Source organism: Agelaius tricolor, unplaced genomic scaffold (assembly GCF_023055355.1).
Source record: "Agelaius tricolor isolate 1412-34295 unplaced genomic scaffold, bAgeTri1.0.p SCAF_34, whole genome shotgun sequence".
NCBI lineage: Eukaryota > Metazoa > Chordata > Aves > Passeriformes > Icteridae > Agelaius > Agelaius tricolor.
The window spans coordinates 4,329,131-4,343,199 of NW_027269294.1; the positions used below are offsets into that span (position 1 = coordinate 4,329,131).

The 14,069-nt window shown below is 44.2% G+C and overlaps 1 protein-coding gene across 3 annotated transcripts in view; it reads right to left on the reverse strand.

Moving 5' to 3' along the window:
* Positions 1-13,727, reverse strand: part of TRPC3 (transient receptor potential cation channel subfamily C member 3) — a 33,929-nt gene extending 20,202 nt beyond the window's left edge. The window contains exons 1-2 of one of the 3 annotated variants that reach the window (XM_071452495.1): positions 13,595-13,727; positions 3,760-4,531 (exon numbers count right to left, since the gene is read on the reverse strand). In XM_071452495.1, the coding sequence (XP_071308596.1) occupies positions 3,760-4,500 (741 nt within the window). In that variant the 5' untranslated portion in view covers positions 4,501-4,531; positions 13,595-13,727. Of the gene's footprint in view, positions 1-3,759; positions 4,532-12,464; positions 13,105-13,594 lie in introns of those variants that run through there. The other 2 variants (XM_071452493.1, XM_071452494.1) reach the window with 2 other exon arrangements.
* Between the last annotated feature and the right edge of the window lie 342 nt (positions 13,728-14,069).

A 14,069-nucleotide genomic window follows, 5' to 3' on the forward strand; every position in this document is an offset into this window, starting at 1 on the left:
TCTGGTCAAGGGCCACTTGGATATTACATACATGGTGAGTTTGCACGTGTAACTGTATATGCAAAGAAAGCACATAACTGCACCAATGGTTATGGATCTGGGCCCTGTCCTTTCAAAAGCTGAGCCTAAACCTAGATCAAGCTTGCACACTCTTTGTTAGTTCAGCTGAAACAACACTATGTAAATTTACTTGGAACACTGACAAATTCTGCTTTTAGATGCACATCCACATCTTCCCTTGGTTCAGTAGGAGCTTTTAGCAAAACTGGGAACAGGGATTTTTTTTATCCTATAGAAAGCAGGACTACAACCTTTTTTATCCTTGCCAGAGCAATTTCAGCTGGGAGAATTGAGCTTGCTTACACAGGACAGTATTTAGTTGAAAGCTGGTATAAAGAGATAACCACGGGGCTTTTTAGCTACCTTGTCCTCTCTCTTCCTATGGTGACTCCAAAGGAAAGTTCCATCAGCTGTTCTGACTGCCAGAAATCCTCTCTTCCCTGGGCAATAACAGCTTTAAAGCTCTCAGGGAGGAGGGTGAATATCAATTAACTTCAGTAAACCAACCCCAACACTCCCCAAGCCAAGCTGCAGTGGCCACGGTCTGCTAAAAACGGGAGAACAGGAAAAGATTAAAATCGGGAATATTTGCACTGCAAAGTACTTTGTGGTGCTACTGGAAAGGAAAAGATAATTCTCCAACTATGGTAATGGTCACTTTTTTACATTAAGACAAGAAACAGTTCCAGTTTTCACAATTTGGTAGCATTCCTGACCAAGATCAAACTGGAATTCCTGATGTCATCTGAAATCCTGCAGGCAATCCCTGGAATTAGGAGACCAGGGGGGCTAGGAACACCAAGTCAAGTGAGAGAAATACTGTACTCCCTGCCCTGGCCATCAGAGAATTGAATAGAGGAATACATGGGAAGAAGACAAGTGGACACAAAGATCAGAAAGGATCAAAAGTGTCAAGAAGAAATAAATATAATAGATGAAGAGCAAAAGGACAAACAGCAGCTTGAAACAAAGATTTCACAATTGCAAGTGAGGAAGCTTGGCGCTTAAAGGAGTAGAAGTAAAGGGTCTTTAGGGCTCCGGTTTCCTCATCTATTTTTTTTTAATTTTCAGTACTTTTTTTTTTTTTGCTAAGTGTCATGCATCTTGCAAAAAAAATCAGGGCTCTGTGGTTTCTTTGAATCCTTTCTCCTAAAAGGAAAATAAAACAAAACCTAAAAATCAATGTGATCAATCAGGTTTTCTTGAGGAACTGACTGTCATGAAACAATGTCCTAAGTCACCTTCCCACATTTCTAATTCACTTGTGCCAACACTGGTTTGTGCATTAGAATTTCTTAGTGTAAATGATAAGCAAGAGGAGCAGACTGGGCTTTGCATATGCAATGGATGTTAAGTTCAATTTAACAAGCATTCACCAGGAAACTTGGCCCTCAGGTGTTCTAAACAGGTTGAACCTATGCTCTTTCGCTGTGGCAAAACCACCCAGAACAGTATTTTCTGTAGGAGTGCTCTGCATCCTGCAAGTGGAGCACGCACAGGAAACATCATGGCCCTTAATATTCCATAGATACTGAGAATAAATCATGACTTGAACAGATTTGTCCATTTTTTTGTTGTGAGAGAGATGAAGTATTTTGCCCATTTTTCTCCACCCTGAAACAGTTCTGCTCAGTGCTGTGCTACAGATTGAATTTGAGTGGAATACTGGAGAATTTGCAGTGATGATCCTAGAGGAGAGCGCAGCAGAAGTCTGCAGGAATGCAAATGCTGGATTAGAAGCCTTCTCCTCTGGGATGTGACAAAGCACACAAGTTATCAGCCAAACACCTTCAGATGACAGATCTGGAGGGAAGAAAGCACTAAAAAGGGAGGTGCAGATGGGAGGAACTCCAGGGAAACACTCAGTTCTCCCATCAGGCTTGATAGAAACAGAAGGGAAAAAAAGAGATATGACGTCAAGGAGGACAGTAATTACTTCAGTGGAATGTTTTGACGTTGATGAGAAGCCTGAATTTCCATGCCAGCAAGGAGTCTGGGACAATTTTTACTGTAGGTGCCAAAACTGAATCATCTGATACACCTGGCAAGCTCAGTAGCCATGAAAGTGCTATCCAAAAATACTGAAATCTGTGAAAACAGTGGATTTCTTGGGGTTTTAGGCATCCCAAAATAGCAGGGAATTAGCATTTTAAAAACTGAAATAATTTTTTAAAGCTCTGGTTTGAAATGAAAAGCTCAATCAAAAAACTTGACCTTTTCTCCTCCAAAATTGCAAGCTACTTGTTTTTCTGATGAAATTTGTATGCATGGTATTAGTACCTGTGAGATGGGAGTCTCCCATGAATTTCTTTCCACTGTAATTTTTCTATGCAATTCTAATCACTTACATCCTTGCCTAACAAAACCACAATGCAGCTTGCCCTAATTTAGCTTTTGGTGGCAGGGTACTTTTTCATCTGAGGAAAAAGAAAAATCTGACATTTTTCCCTGAATAAATACATTGAGGAAGTATTCCATTAATTTGCCAGGTTACACAATACACAGCATGCCATGAGCGAGTTGCTTCAGCAAAGAAAGGAGAGGAAGGGTTAAAGCTGAATTTTGCATTTCATCAGTGTGTGTTATAATACATTAATCCTTCTCACCACTGAAAATTTATTTTTTAAATTCTATTTTAACTCACTCAGCTGAATATGGACCTATTCTTTCTCAGGATTTTTCTTCCTCTTCTGTTAAATTTCACTTGGTTAATTTCTGCTTGTCCTTCTCTGGGTTGTTGTATATTCTTTCTGAGTACTCCACAGGGTAAGCAGTGTGGAGAGGTTAATGCATCTTTTGTTTCTCTCAGATCATCTTTCAAGATAGTAAATGAGCAAGTGGTACCCAACACTGGCCTTGCAGAACCCCAATAAAGTTGCTGCTACACCAAGAGACAATGCTGTGAATATCTCTACCCACAGAGAGCAATCTGTCATTCCCCAAACCAGGCTTTTCTCATTACAAGCCGTCTACTGGGGTTTGATTTTTGGTGGGGTTTGGCTGCAGGGGGAGAAGAGAGAACAAGTGGAAAGGTCCTTCTCAAGGTATCCAACTGAACAGAAAAAGAATTAAAAAAAGCACTGGGCAACAGTTAACTAAGCCATTAATTGAAATATATAAAGAAGTCAGGGCACTGACATGCAAAACCAGATACAGCTGAAAACCAGGTAAGACAACCAACATCTGTACGCAGACTAACAGCTGGTTTTGAACATGTGACATTCCTAAAAGGTGCATCCAAAAAACAACCAGTTTGGGTATTTTTAACAATTTGGAGACATCAAAATCAGTACAAATTAAGAAGAAGGAATAAGGTCAGTGCTGCAGTGCCCCCAAGAAAAGCCAAATGTTTCTGCTTTTTGCACTTTTATTACTCAGCATTTGTACTAAGAACAGTCCTTGTGTGCTGCAGTAACCAGAATGGTTTTCTGTATGCTGCAAGATGATCAGAACGCACACTTTTTCCAGTTTCCAATTTTACCAAATTTCTCCAAACACAGCAGGTGCAAAAGCAATTTCATTCCATTAAAAATTCCTTCTAAAGGCTTATGTATCAAGAATAAAAGAGACAATAAGAGCATGAGAGTATTGGTAATTGAAAAAGTAAAAGCACAGGGAATCATTTCAGCATCTAAGGACAACGGGAAGTAGCAGCAACTATAAAGCAATAACAAAGACAGAGAAACACAAATACATTACCTTGAATTCTTTTTCAATGTTGGCCAACTTGGCAAGTTCATTGCTGAGTTCGAGAGCAGTGAGCACTGGATCTTCGCTGGAGAGGGACAGATAAGCCGGACTGGCCAGTCCTTTGTACGCATTTATTCTTGACCTAGAGTGACTGAAAGAATCATGTTTTTGCTTCTCTGTACAGTCATTACATTTGCAGAAATAATCATGAGGTCTTTCTATCCTCGCTCCTTTCATCAACAGCATGTGTACAACTTCGTATTTTTGGCAGTGGGCGGCTAAAATGATGGGAGTGATGTCTGGAGAAAAGCGGGTACCGTCTTCGTCATAGGAATAAAAATCATCATCCTGGAGCTCCTGCTCACAAGGGCTCAGAGTCAGTCTCTTGTTTACCGAAAACCCAGGATGATTCAAAATTGCTTCCACTATCCTAATGTAACCCTTGCTGATTGCGAGCAGCAGGGCATCTCCAATCCGTGCCAAGTTCTCTTTTTTTAACAGAAGTTCTGTCACCTCCAAATGCTCGTTCCCCACAGCAAGCTGCAAGGCGTTCTGGCCCATGTAGTCAACGCAGTTGACATTCAGCGTCTTGGACTCCTCGAGCATTTTGCGCACCACGGGGATGTTGCCGTACTCGGCAGCGTCCAGGAATCGCTCCTCCTCGGCCGTCAGGCTCGTGCCCCTGTTGTTGAACATGAAGGCTGGGCCCCGGATGGCCTGTCGCCTTCCCTTCTCCCTCATCATGGTCATCCGCCTCAGGGACGGGCTCTCTTCGATGTACCTAAGGAGAAAACGAGCCAGAGGTAACAAATTTTCACTCTGGTGGTCATTTGTAACTTCCAATCCTGCGGCTGCAACAACTTATTTTGTGCCTTCTCCTCTGCTCATTTCCTGACAAGCAGTATCCTGAATTGGGATTGCTCTTGCTTGTCTGCAATCTAAAGGCACTCACAGGCTCAATGCCTTAGGCTGTTGCTGTTCTCTTAGCATGGTCAAGATGTATTAACATTTTTCATTCCTTTTAAGACATCGCTCCTCTTCAGAAATCCCTCCCATATATAAAATGGTAACTCATCTACTGCTTTCAGTAGTAACTAATATTATCCATCACAGGCATTCAAGCTGATGGTATAAGTAAGGCAATACTTAATGCTTACCATGTTGTAGATCACATAAAAGTGAGGTGAAAACACATTTTCCTCAGGATGCCCTGCCAAGCAACACATGATGAAGCCTGATCATAGCTTCTTGTGTTACTACTAGAAATGTTAATCCTGGAAGCTTCTACTCACAAGTCACTTTGGTCAAATTACAGATGTTTGGACAAGAATACTACATACACATTCAGCAGACTTTCTACAAGTAAACTGTTCACAGGTTCCAGGCACCAGGAGTCATCCAGTACAGACTGGGATCAGCTCTCACTCCAGTGGACTCCTGCAATGCTGTGGACTGTGCTGGGCCTGTTTCTACATCACACATTTCAGGAGCTGAGAGGGTCTGTGAATGAAAATTAGGATAACTGCTGCACTAGAAAGAGGAAACCTGGGTGTAGGAAAGTGAAATGTTTTAAAGGAAAATGAGAACCAGGTAATGTGTCAACTCTCCACAGAAACCAGTTGCAAAAGAAGAAAGAGGGAGGAAAGAGAAGGGTAATGGGTGAAAACAATGGGTGAGCAAGCTAATTGGGCAAACACAGAAACTGGAATTATGAACCAGTGAATGTGCTCAGAGAACAGGCAGATTGGATGCTGAGCTGAATCCAGCAAGGCAAGGAAACAAGAGAGGGGTAGGGAGGTTCAGAGCAGTGAGACTGGATAGAAATTGCAAAGAGAAGGGACCTTGGATAGAAATTGCAAAGAGGAATGAGAGGCTGAGGAGCAGACACGGCCCAGCTGGAGAAAACAGCAGCAGGAGACAACTGCCTGGCAAGGTCAGCAATCTCCCTTGCCTTTTCTAGTCCAGCTCAACAGTGAGGAAGGCAGCCTCCAGCTGCTATCAGTTCATCCAGTAGCTCAAGAGACAGAGATCACTTGGGATGATTTCATGGGCATGGAGACACCAAGTGCTGCTGATAAACAACATGACTTCATGGAGGGTGTGCTTGGAATACATACAATGCACTATATATATATATACACACACAATACCTAAAGAAATCTTTCAAGTTCCAAATTTGTTTCTTAGGCCCTACGTGCCTCTGTTCCTCATCTTTAGAAAAAATAACAGTTGGCTCCCATCTTACAGGAGCATTGTGAAAATTAATTTTTTTTCTTCACTTTGCTGAAAAAACTCAGACACAGGAGTACAAAGCCAGACAGAAAAACTGAAAAGGAAATTAATCCTTCTACCCTCAGTGCATTAGAAGAGATGTGAGTCCATGTAATGAATGCCAAGGGCAAACCAAAATATTAAACAGCCCTTTTTAAGCAAATGCTGTCAGTCTGCAAAAAAGAACCAAGGGAAAAATGCCACACACACCTTTGGACACGCACGGGCTCTGCGTTAAAGTGGACACAGTAGCATCTGCATGGGCAGCTTTGGAAGATAAACATCCAAACTGATGCAGGTTCAAATCCACAGACAGAGAAACAGCCTCCTAAGTGCTGTGGGGGTTGATTTTTGTGGGTGTGGTCTCTCGACAACGAGCTCTGTTGACACTGCACAAAATATGCCCGTTGCCATCTCTGGATGCAGCACTGCCGGCCCCAGGAGTTCTCACTGGGCAGAACTAATTCCATCCAGGTTGTAAGGACACGCCTGCCCTTCCAGCTATCTACATCAAAATGTACAATCTTAATCACTTGATCACAGCTACAAACACCCTAAAACCCAGTCCACACCCTGAGCGTTTCAGTGAACACAAACGGGCAGCTCAGTTGCACATCAAGCAAAGAGACTGTGAAACTCATTAGCAAGGGCAGGTCTCTCCTGGGAAGAAGCATTTGATCTTTTTACCCTGTTATCTGTGGCTGGCATTTCTGGACTACCTGAAATAGCCTGAGTGGCACCACAGAATAAGCAATGTTAACTGCTATTCACTTTTTGAAAGATGTGGCAAAACTGCTCTGGCAAACATGATATGATCCATTCTTTCTTTCTTTTTTTTCCCCACTTCCATACCACTTTCTTTAAATCTATAAAAAAAAAGCTGCATAACAGAGAGGATTTCTAACTCTTTAAACAGAGAATTGATTTAATGTCTTAAACCTCAGGCATATTTCCCACTTAGGAGTACTCAGAAATAAAGACTTGAGCCCAGAGTGCACATTGTGAACAGCCACAGTGCGCCGCTATCTTATTCCCCAGCAAAATCGGAATTAAAACCAGATACACTGTCTTCTCAGAGTTTCTTTTTAAACAAGATCTTGTTGTCTTTGCTGTTACACTTATCCTCCACATCCAAAATCACACAGAAACAGAAATGTAGTGTTTAATGCTATGAAGAAAAAAAAGTTATAGCTATTAAAAATGTAACAAAGACAAAACAAATTGACTCATGCTGACTTCTTGCTTTAAGAAGACTCTAAACTGCCACTTGAAATCTCATTTATCTTTTATGAAATACACAATACATTTATTCTTATATATTCAGTTTAATTTTTCAGCATAATTTGAAATATGACATTTATTTTCATTTTATCTACCTTCCTTTTAAACCCCACTATCTGGGTGATCACTGAGGTGATTCATCTGACCTCTGCAGAGACACACACATCCTTTCAAAAGTGTCCTCTCAAGAGTGGCTTCCTAGGAAGGAAGATATCCTTAACTGGAAACCTTGTGACAGAAATGATGGATCTGAAGTGACTGCAATACCTTCTCAAAATAAAGACGGACGATGCTTGGTATTTTAATGACTAAAATATTGTCAAGACATCCCCAAAAAAACTTAAAGCAAAAAATCTTGTGCAGCACTACAGGGCCACAAGGCTGCTGTGTTCATCCACACTTCTCCCCTCTTTTTTTCCACTTTTCCCTCAACAAATTCAAGGACCTTGAAGCCAGCATAGCTCTGGTCAGAGCAATGCATGCAACAATCGGGTACAAGGTCTCCTATTCCATTTTCTGCTTTCTTTTTCTTATATCTAATATTTTAGCTATCCCAAACTATGAATAAAATAGTTAGGATTTTAGTTTCCATTTTCAGCATATTTTATATGTATTATTTGCCATCTGAAATAATCAAACCAGCAAAATCTCAATTTGCATCTCTCAACATCATTAGACTGGCTTAAAAATATGATTAAAATAGAACTAAGTGTGCATTAATTACTTGTGTTCTATTTGCAAAGCCTTTAAAGTTCAAGTACTCAGCCTTGTCTCTGTAAGGTACTGACAATCTAAGTTAAAGAAGAGGGAAAAAGAGATGGGAATCGTGATGCTCCTCCTCCCAACTGTTCCAAATAGTTGAAAGAACACATAGACAAAAACATCAAGATATCTGTAGAATGCATGGCAATAAAACCACAAAAGAACCAAGTAAGAAAAATGCCCAATCATTCTGTATTAGCCAGTAGAGATAAATAAGGATGGAATTGGAGATCAGTCATGTTAACTGAACGAAGCACACCTGTCCCACCACATCTGGACACGTTCCACTTGGCCCTGAGCCTGCAGCAGTGAAGCAGCTGCTTTGAGGAACTGAAAAACTTCACTGGAAAGAAGGAAGAACGTCAGGAACTGTGCAGCAACCTTCAGGATCAGGTATTCCTCAGCTCTGCTTTGCAGCAGAACTCCCACACGAGTGAGGCCAGGGCTCCTAAAGGAGCACATCACCTTTCCAGACCTTTACCTAATGACAAGCATCACAAGCTGTCAGACACAGCAATGTTGTGTGCACTCTGAACAATTCATTGGTTCATTACAGACCTGGTAAATAAGACATACAAAAACGTCTCCTACATTCTAACATGTTTATGCTTACCTCAAGTATTTTCATTTAAAATGTATGACCTTCATATGGGAAATAAAAAATTACTTGAAAAAAGATTTTCCATGGAACAATCAATGCCCACTTGTCTCCTGTTTTACTATGACCTTACATTGCCTCATATCCTTGCCTGGTCACAGTTATTCCTACAAGGAATGTACAAAGCAAGACATTTGAGCAGCAGAGCAACTGCAAAGGGCTAGAAAAAAGCACAACATTCTCTCTGCTTCTGCCATGGGCTGCTTCAATTACAGATTTCTGCTGTGTTACTCTACCTATCCCTTTTCATGTTCAATCCAGAACTGCAGCAGAAAAGAAATGTGGGATGAAGAGTTGACCTGAGAATTCCTTTTTCCTTATCCCGCTCATTATCTACAGCAATCCAAAAGATTTATAGTCTTGTTTCTAAGTCTACTTTTTAACACTGCACACAGCATAAGCAATTTTAAAAGAAAGGAGAGTAGCTGGAGAAACAGAGATTTTAACCTGGGTCTTCCCAGATCCATAGAGCAATTTGTGCCGAAGAACAGGCTGCTACTCTTCCTGAACTATCACATGCAATAAAAGATGGCATCAACAATTTACAAGCAGCTTACCCCCCTGCTAAACTACAGTACAGGAGTGGTCATGAGTCCCTTCTAGCCCTGAAAAGGAAACGCAGCCCAGTGGTAACAGACAGATCTGATAAGCACATAATGCCAACAGCTCTTAAAAGAAACAACACCGGAGTCAGCCGAGCAGGAGATGCAGATCGTGCCTCTTGCTCTGCCAAAAGTCACCTCTGAGGTCCCAGTTTTAAAATTAAAGACCCATAATCACCTTACAGAAGCGCTCAGACACGCACACACACACAAGAGCAGTTGTAGCTAATGTCTCCTGAGATTTCTCAAAGTAAGACACCTCAAGTGTTTTATTTGCTACTGCAACAGAACCAAACAGCTCTTCCATGGGAGGAAGCAGCTCCTGGCTCAGAGCAGGACCACAAGCAGGGCTGGAGAGGCGATCCCCCATCCTCACTGCCTTTCCCAAAGGAAGGCTTTCCCATCTCTCCAATCTCTGCTTCCCATGTGTCAGAATGGGTCACCGGTAAATTTGTTTCTTCACCACTAAAACTGGCGTCGCCTTCATGCACGCTGGCTCATGTTCCAAAAAATCTGGGAGTCCCTGCACCAAATCCAAAACGCATGAAATAAGAGCTTCCTTTTCCTTTCTGTGAGCTACTGCCTGGGCTTTCCAGAAGAGGGAGGCTAATTCAGCTGTACAGCAGAACATAAATCAGGCCAGCTGCAAGATCTGACTGAGGTCTATACTCTCCCACTGGTCTGAAACGACATAATCCATCATCCAAAATGCCCTCATGTCATCTCACAGAAGTGCTGGCTCCAAACTGGAAAGATTTAGTCCAAAAAAATGGAAAAAAAATTACAGTGAAATATCAGGAGGAGGTGTACATGCACTTAGGGGATGGAACAAACTCCTGCCCCATAAAACTATTCAGAGCTTTTTCTGACCATTACCCTTCAATAACTCCTCAAAGGAAAATACCAAGCATCTGAATTCCTGTGGGAAAAAAGGACCATATATTGATGGCAGGAGGGCATCTATACACGCACAGAACAAGGCAAACATCTCACCAGGAAAGAGCCAAGTTAATTCTTTGTACCAACAAAGAACTGTAAAGCTCCTTTGAAACTTAGTCCATTCTTTGTGTTCTGTCTCTCCAGCCAGAAAACTACACTGTGATTTTCAGAGAAACTCAGGAAGTCAGGTATCTGATGCCTACTACATTTAATTTACAGGTCTTGTCCACCTTTTCCCCACTAAGGCATCGAGTTCCCTGTGAAACAAGAATTACCTCCGGCCTGCAATCTTAGTGGGAATCCGAGGTTAATTACTTTTTTTCCCAGCAATATTTGGCACAGGAGGGAGCCGGCTGTACACTGACAGGCACTTTGCACAGGCTGCTGCTTCCAGAGATTTCAAAACCCAGCCATATCTGCCTTCATGGGCAAACTACTTCACATCTCCCTGCCTCCTTCCCTTACACCTTGTGCTGAATATTTACACTACAAACTCCTCCAGCCAAGGACTCTCACCCTGGGCCTGCTAAAGCCTGATATGTGTCAGTCTGAGCACATCAGGAGCAAGCTGATGCTCACCTTTACCTCATTAACATGCTCACCTTTACCTCATTAACATGCTCAAGGATTTTAGGCACTAGCACCAAGCCCAGAATGTTACTCCAGGAGAAACATGCCACTGCTACACCAAGGATGACCACAGTGACATAACAGGGAAAATCTAGTTCTGTGTCTTTTGCCTCTATGCCCCAACAGTTCAACACACTCTCACTACATTAACCCATGTCAATTCTTTTTTCATTGGGCTAACAGATTCCCAGGATATCAAGAATTATCTACCAGAAACAATTCCATGAGACAGAGCTCACTCCAGGCTCAAACACCTACAGCTGTGTAAACTGCACTCCAGTTTGATCCCCCCCGTGGTGTAATATCCATTTCTTCAACACAGGAGTATGTCAATCTCTCTAGAAGGACACTTGGGACCCAGAAGTTGAGGACTCATAGCTTACAATTCATCTGAGCCAGCTTCAACTGTCTAAAAATAATGTGTCCAAGCCTCTTTTTATGGCAGATAAAGACAGGCACCTCCAAAAAAGAAGATAAATGGCTATGCTACTTTTCCCACTGCTATTTCTGCTCCCATTCCATCATCTACATGGGAGTCTAGACAAGTAACTCAAGCACAACTAACTTTCTGACAGCTGAAGACATGTGAAAGACCAATTCACTCCAAGTGCAAATTGCTGGGCACAAGGTATTTGTGAAGAATTTCTGCACAGGGATGGTAAACTCCAATTTTATTTGTGGTTATCCCATTCTAAGTACTATCCTAATTATTTCTGTATTTTACAGTTTTCTCTGGGGTGATTTTAATTAAGGCTTCTACAAATGCTGAATATATTATCTTAGAACTCAGTGTTTGCTATCTGGTAATTAAAATATTTAATTAAGAACTAAATGTTGTCATGAAAACATAAAATAGTCAAGCAATCCTCTGAGGTTAAGTCTACCTAAACTGCAGCATGTTATAAAAATTAGTGAATTATTCATGGACAACCTACATTTTACAAGTCAGGGAAAAGAAAGTTAACATCCCTACTAGTAAAATTGAACGCATTTATTTTGCAGTAAGTCTAGTTGCATGGGCAGCATCTCTTTATATATCTACATAGACACATATTTAGGATTGCACCTTTAAAAATAAACAGATATTTTGGAAAAGCACATCCAAGCAGGATAAGGTACCTCTCCAGAACTAAGGCTTTTCTACACACGTGTCCTAGATTTCTGTGGGGAATTCATTTTTATCTCTGCATAGCTTTTAAAAATATGTAAGACTAAAGAAGCAGCATTAGCAACGGGTTCTTTAAACCTTAGCCAAGCCAACAATTGGTCAATTCCCCGGCAGCTGCACTTGTATCCAGGGGGAAAACAAGGAAGGCACGGACTCTTCCCTGCCCCGGCACACACCTGTGCCCGCCTGACGCCGAGGAAGCGGAGCTGGGGGCTGGTGAGGGGGCCGCGGCCAGGCCAGGGCCGGACGGCGGCGCTTGGAGCCCCTCGGGGCGCTGGGAGCCGAGCGGCCGCTCCCGGGGCCGGCCGGGACGGGGCCGCACCCCCGGGCCCAAAACTCGCCGGGAGCCGCAGCCCTGCTCCGGGGAAGTTGCCCCTGCGAACACCCCCCGGGCCCCACTTACATGGTGCTGGCAAAAGGGGGGGGCGGGTAGTATCCGTAGGGCTCCCGGAGGGTTTTGACAGCTCTTTGCGGCGGCGGAGGGGGCTCCGGCCCCCCATTGACACCTCTCCAGCCGCGGCGCCGGCGCTGCTGCTCCTCTTCCTCTGCCCCTTCCTCCTCCTCCTCCTGCTGTGGGGGGAAGGTCACTCTCCCCTGCTCCTTGCTCTTCCTGCCCTTGCTCGACATGGTCAGGGTCCCCTTAGGCGGCGGCGAGCGCCGCTGCTCCCACTCCCGGCCGGCCTCGTCCGGCAGCGTGTGCGGCGGGAAAGGAAGCAAGAGGTGGAGAAAGAAGACACAAGCCCTGCTCGGCGGGGGATAGAGCACCTGGCGAGGACAAATCCTTCACCACAAACCCACGGCCACCCCGCCGCCCGTCGGCAAGCCGCCGCGATGCGCAGCCCGGCAGCGGGAGCCGAGAACTACCGGCAAGGCGAGCAAAAGACAAGGCTCCCAGCGGCGGTGGCGACTCTGCCCCCCTCTTCCTCCTCCTCCTCTTCTGCCTGTCATCATCCCTCGCTAGGACGGCATCATCACGGAGACAGCGAGGCTACGGAGAGCGCACCCGCCTCCCGCAGCGAGCGCTCCGGAGAGGAGGAGACGCGCCCGTCCCACCTCCGCCCCTCAAGGCCCGGAGCGGGGGGGCGTGAGGGGGCGGTGCGCTGCCACAGGAGCGCTACAAATGCCCCTCGGCCGCCTGCTGCTGTTCCTAGCTCGAGGTGAACCCTGCTCCTGCCGAGCCGGGCGTGAGGGGAAGCCCTCGGGAGGTGCCCGCCGAGCCGGGCGTGAGGGGAAGCCCTCGGGAGGTGCCCGCCGAGCCGGGCGTGAGGGGAAGCCCTCGGGAGGTGCCCGCCGAGCCGGGCGTGAGGGGAAGCCCTCAGGAGGTGCCTGCCGAGCCGGCGCCGAGTCCTGAGGGAGCCCGGAGCCATGAGGCGGGGGTCTGCCAGTAGCAAGGTAGTTCTGGCCAAAGCGGCCAACAGCCCGGCCAAAGCTGCGCTAAGTTCGGCAGGTGTTTAGAGAAATATGAAGCCCCACGTTGGAAACAGGTGAAGTTGAAATTTGGAGGTAAAAAGGAGGCGCTTTTCACTGACTTACCGAGCGAGCTGAGGTTCCCCAGAGTGTTTCAGATGTCTCTGCCTTAGGCTTGACTATTTTATTGCTGTGTGGTGCCAAGCTGGAAAACAGTGGGAGGATGCTGAGACGCCCGTGGCATATAATCAGAGGAAATTATGCTCTGTAGAGCCCAGTCAGAAAGATTCTTGCTGTAGAGACATATTATCTCTTTCCTTATTAGGAGATTTTTTTTTTTTTGGTGCCTTATTTCACAGGGAAAATTATTTTGTGAGGACAGCCCCTTTACAATCAAGGCAGAGCCTGTGTGCTTTTTTTTTTTAATGCACAACATTCAGAATGGTAGGTACATATGGAGTACATGTGTTAATTTATGTATAATAAAGCCTTTACTTTGTCTGCATCCTGCTGAGATCCCATTTTTCTCTTGCTTTAAACTTTTTTGAGCAGTATGGGTATAAATTTCCATGAAACCATATTCCAAATCTGCATTCAGGTG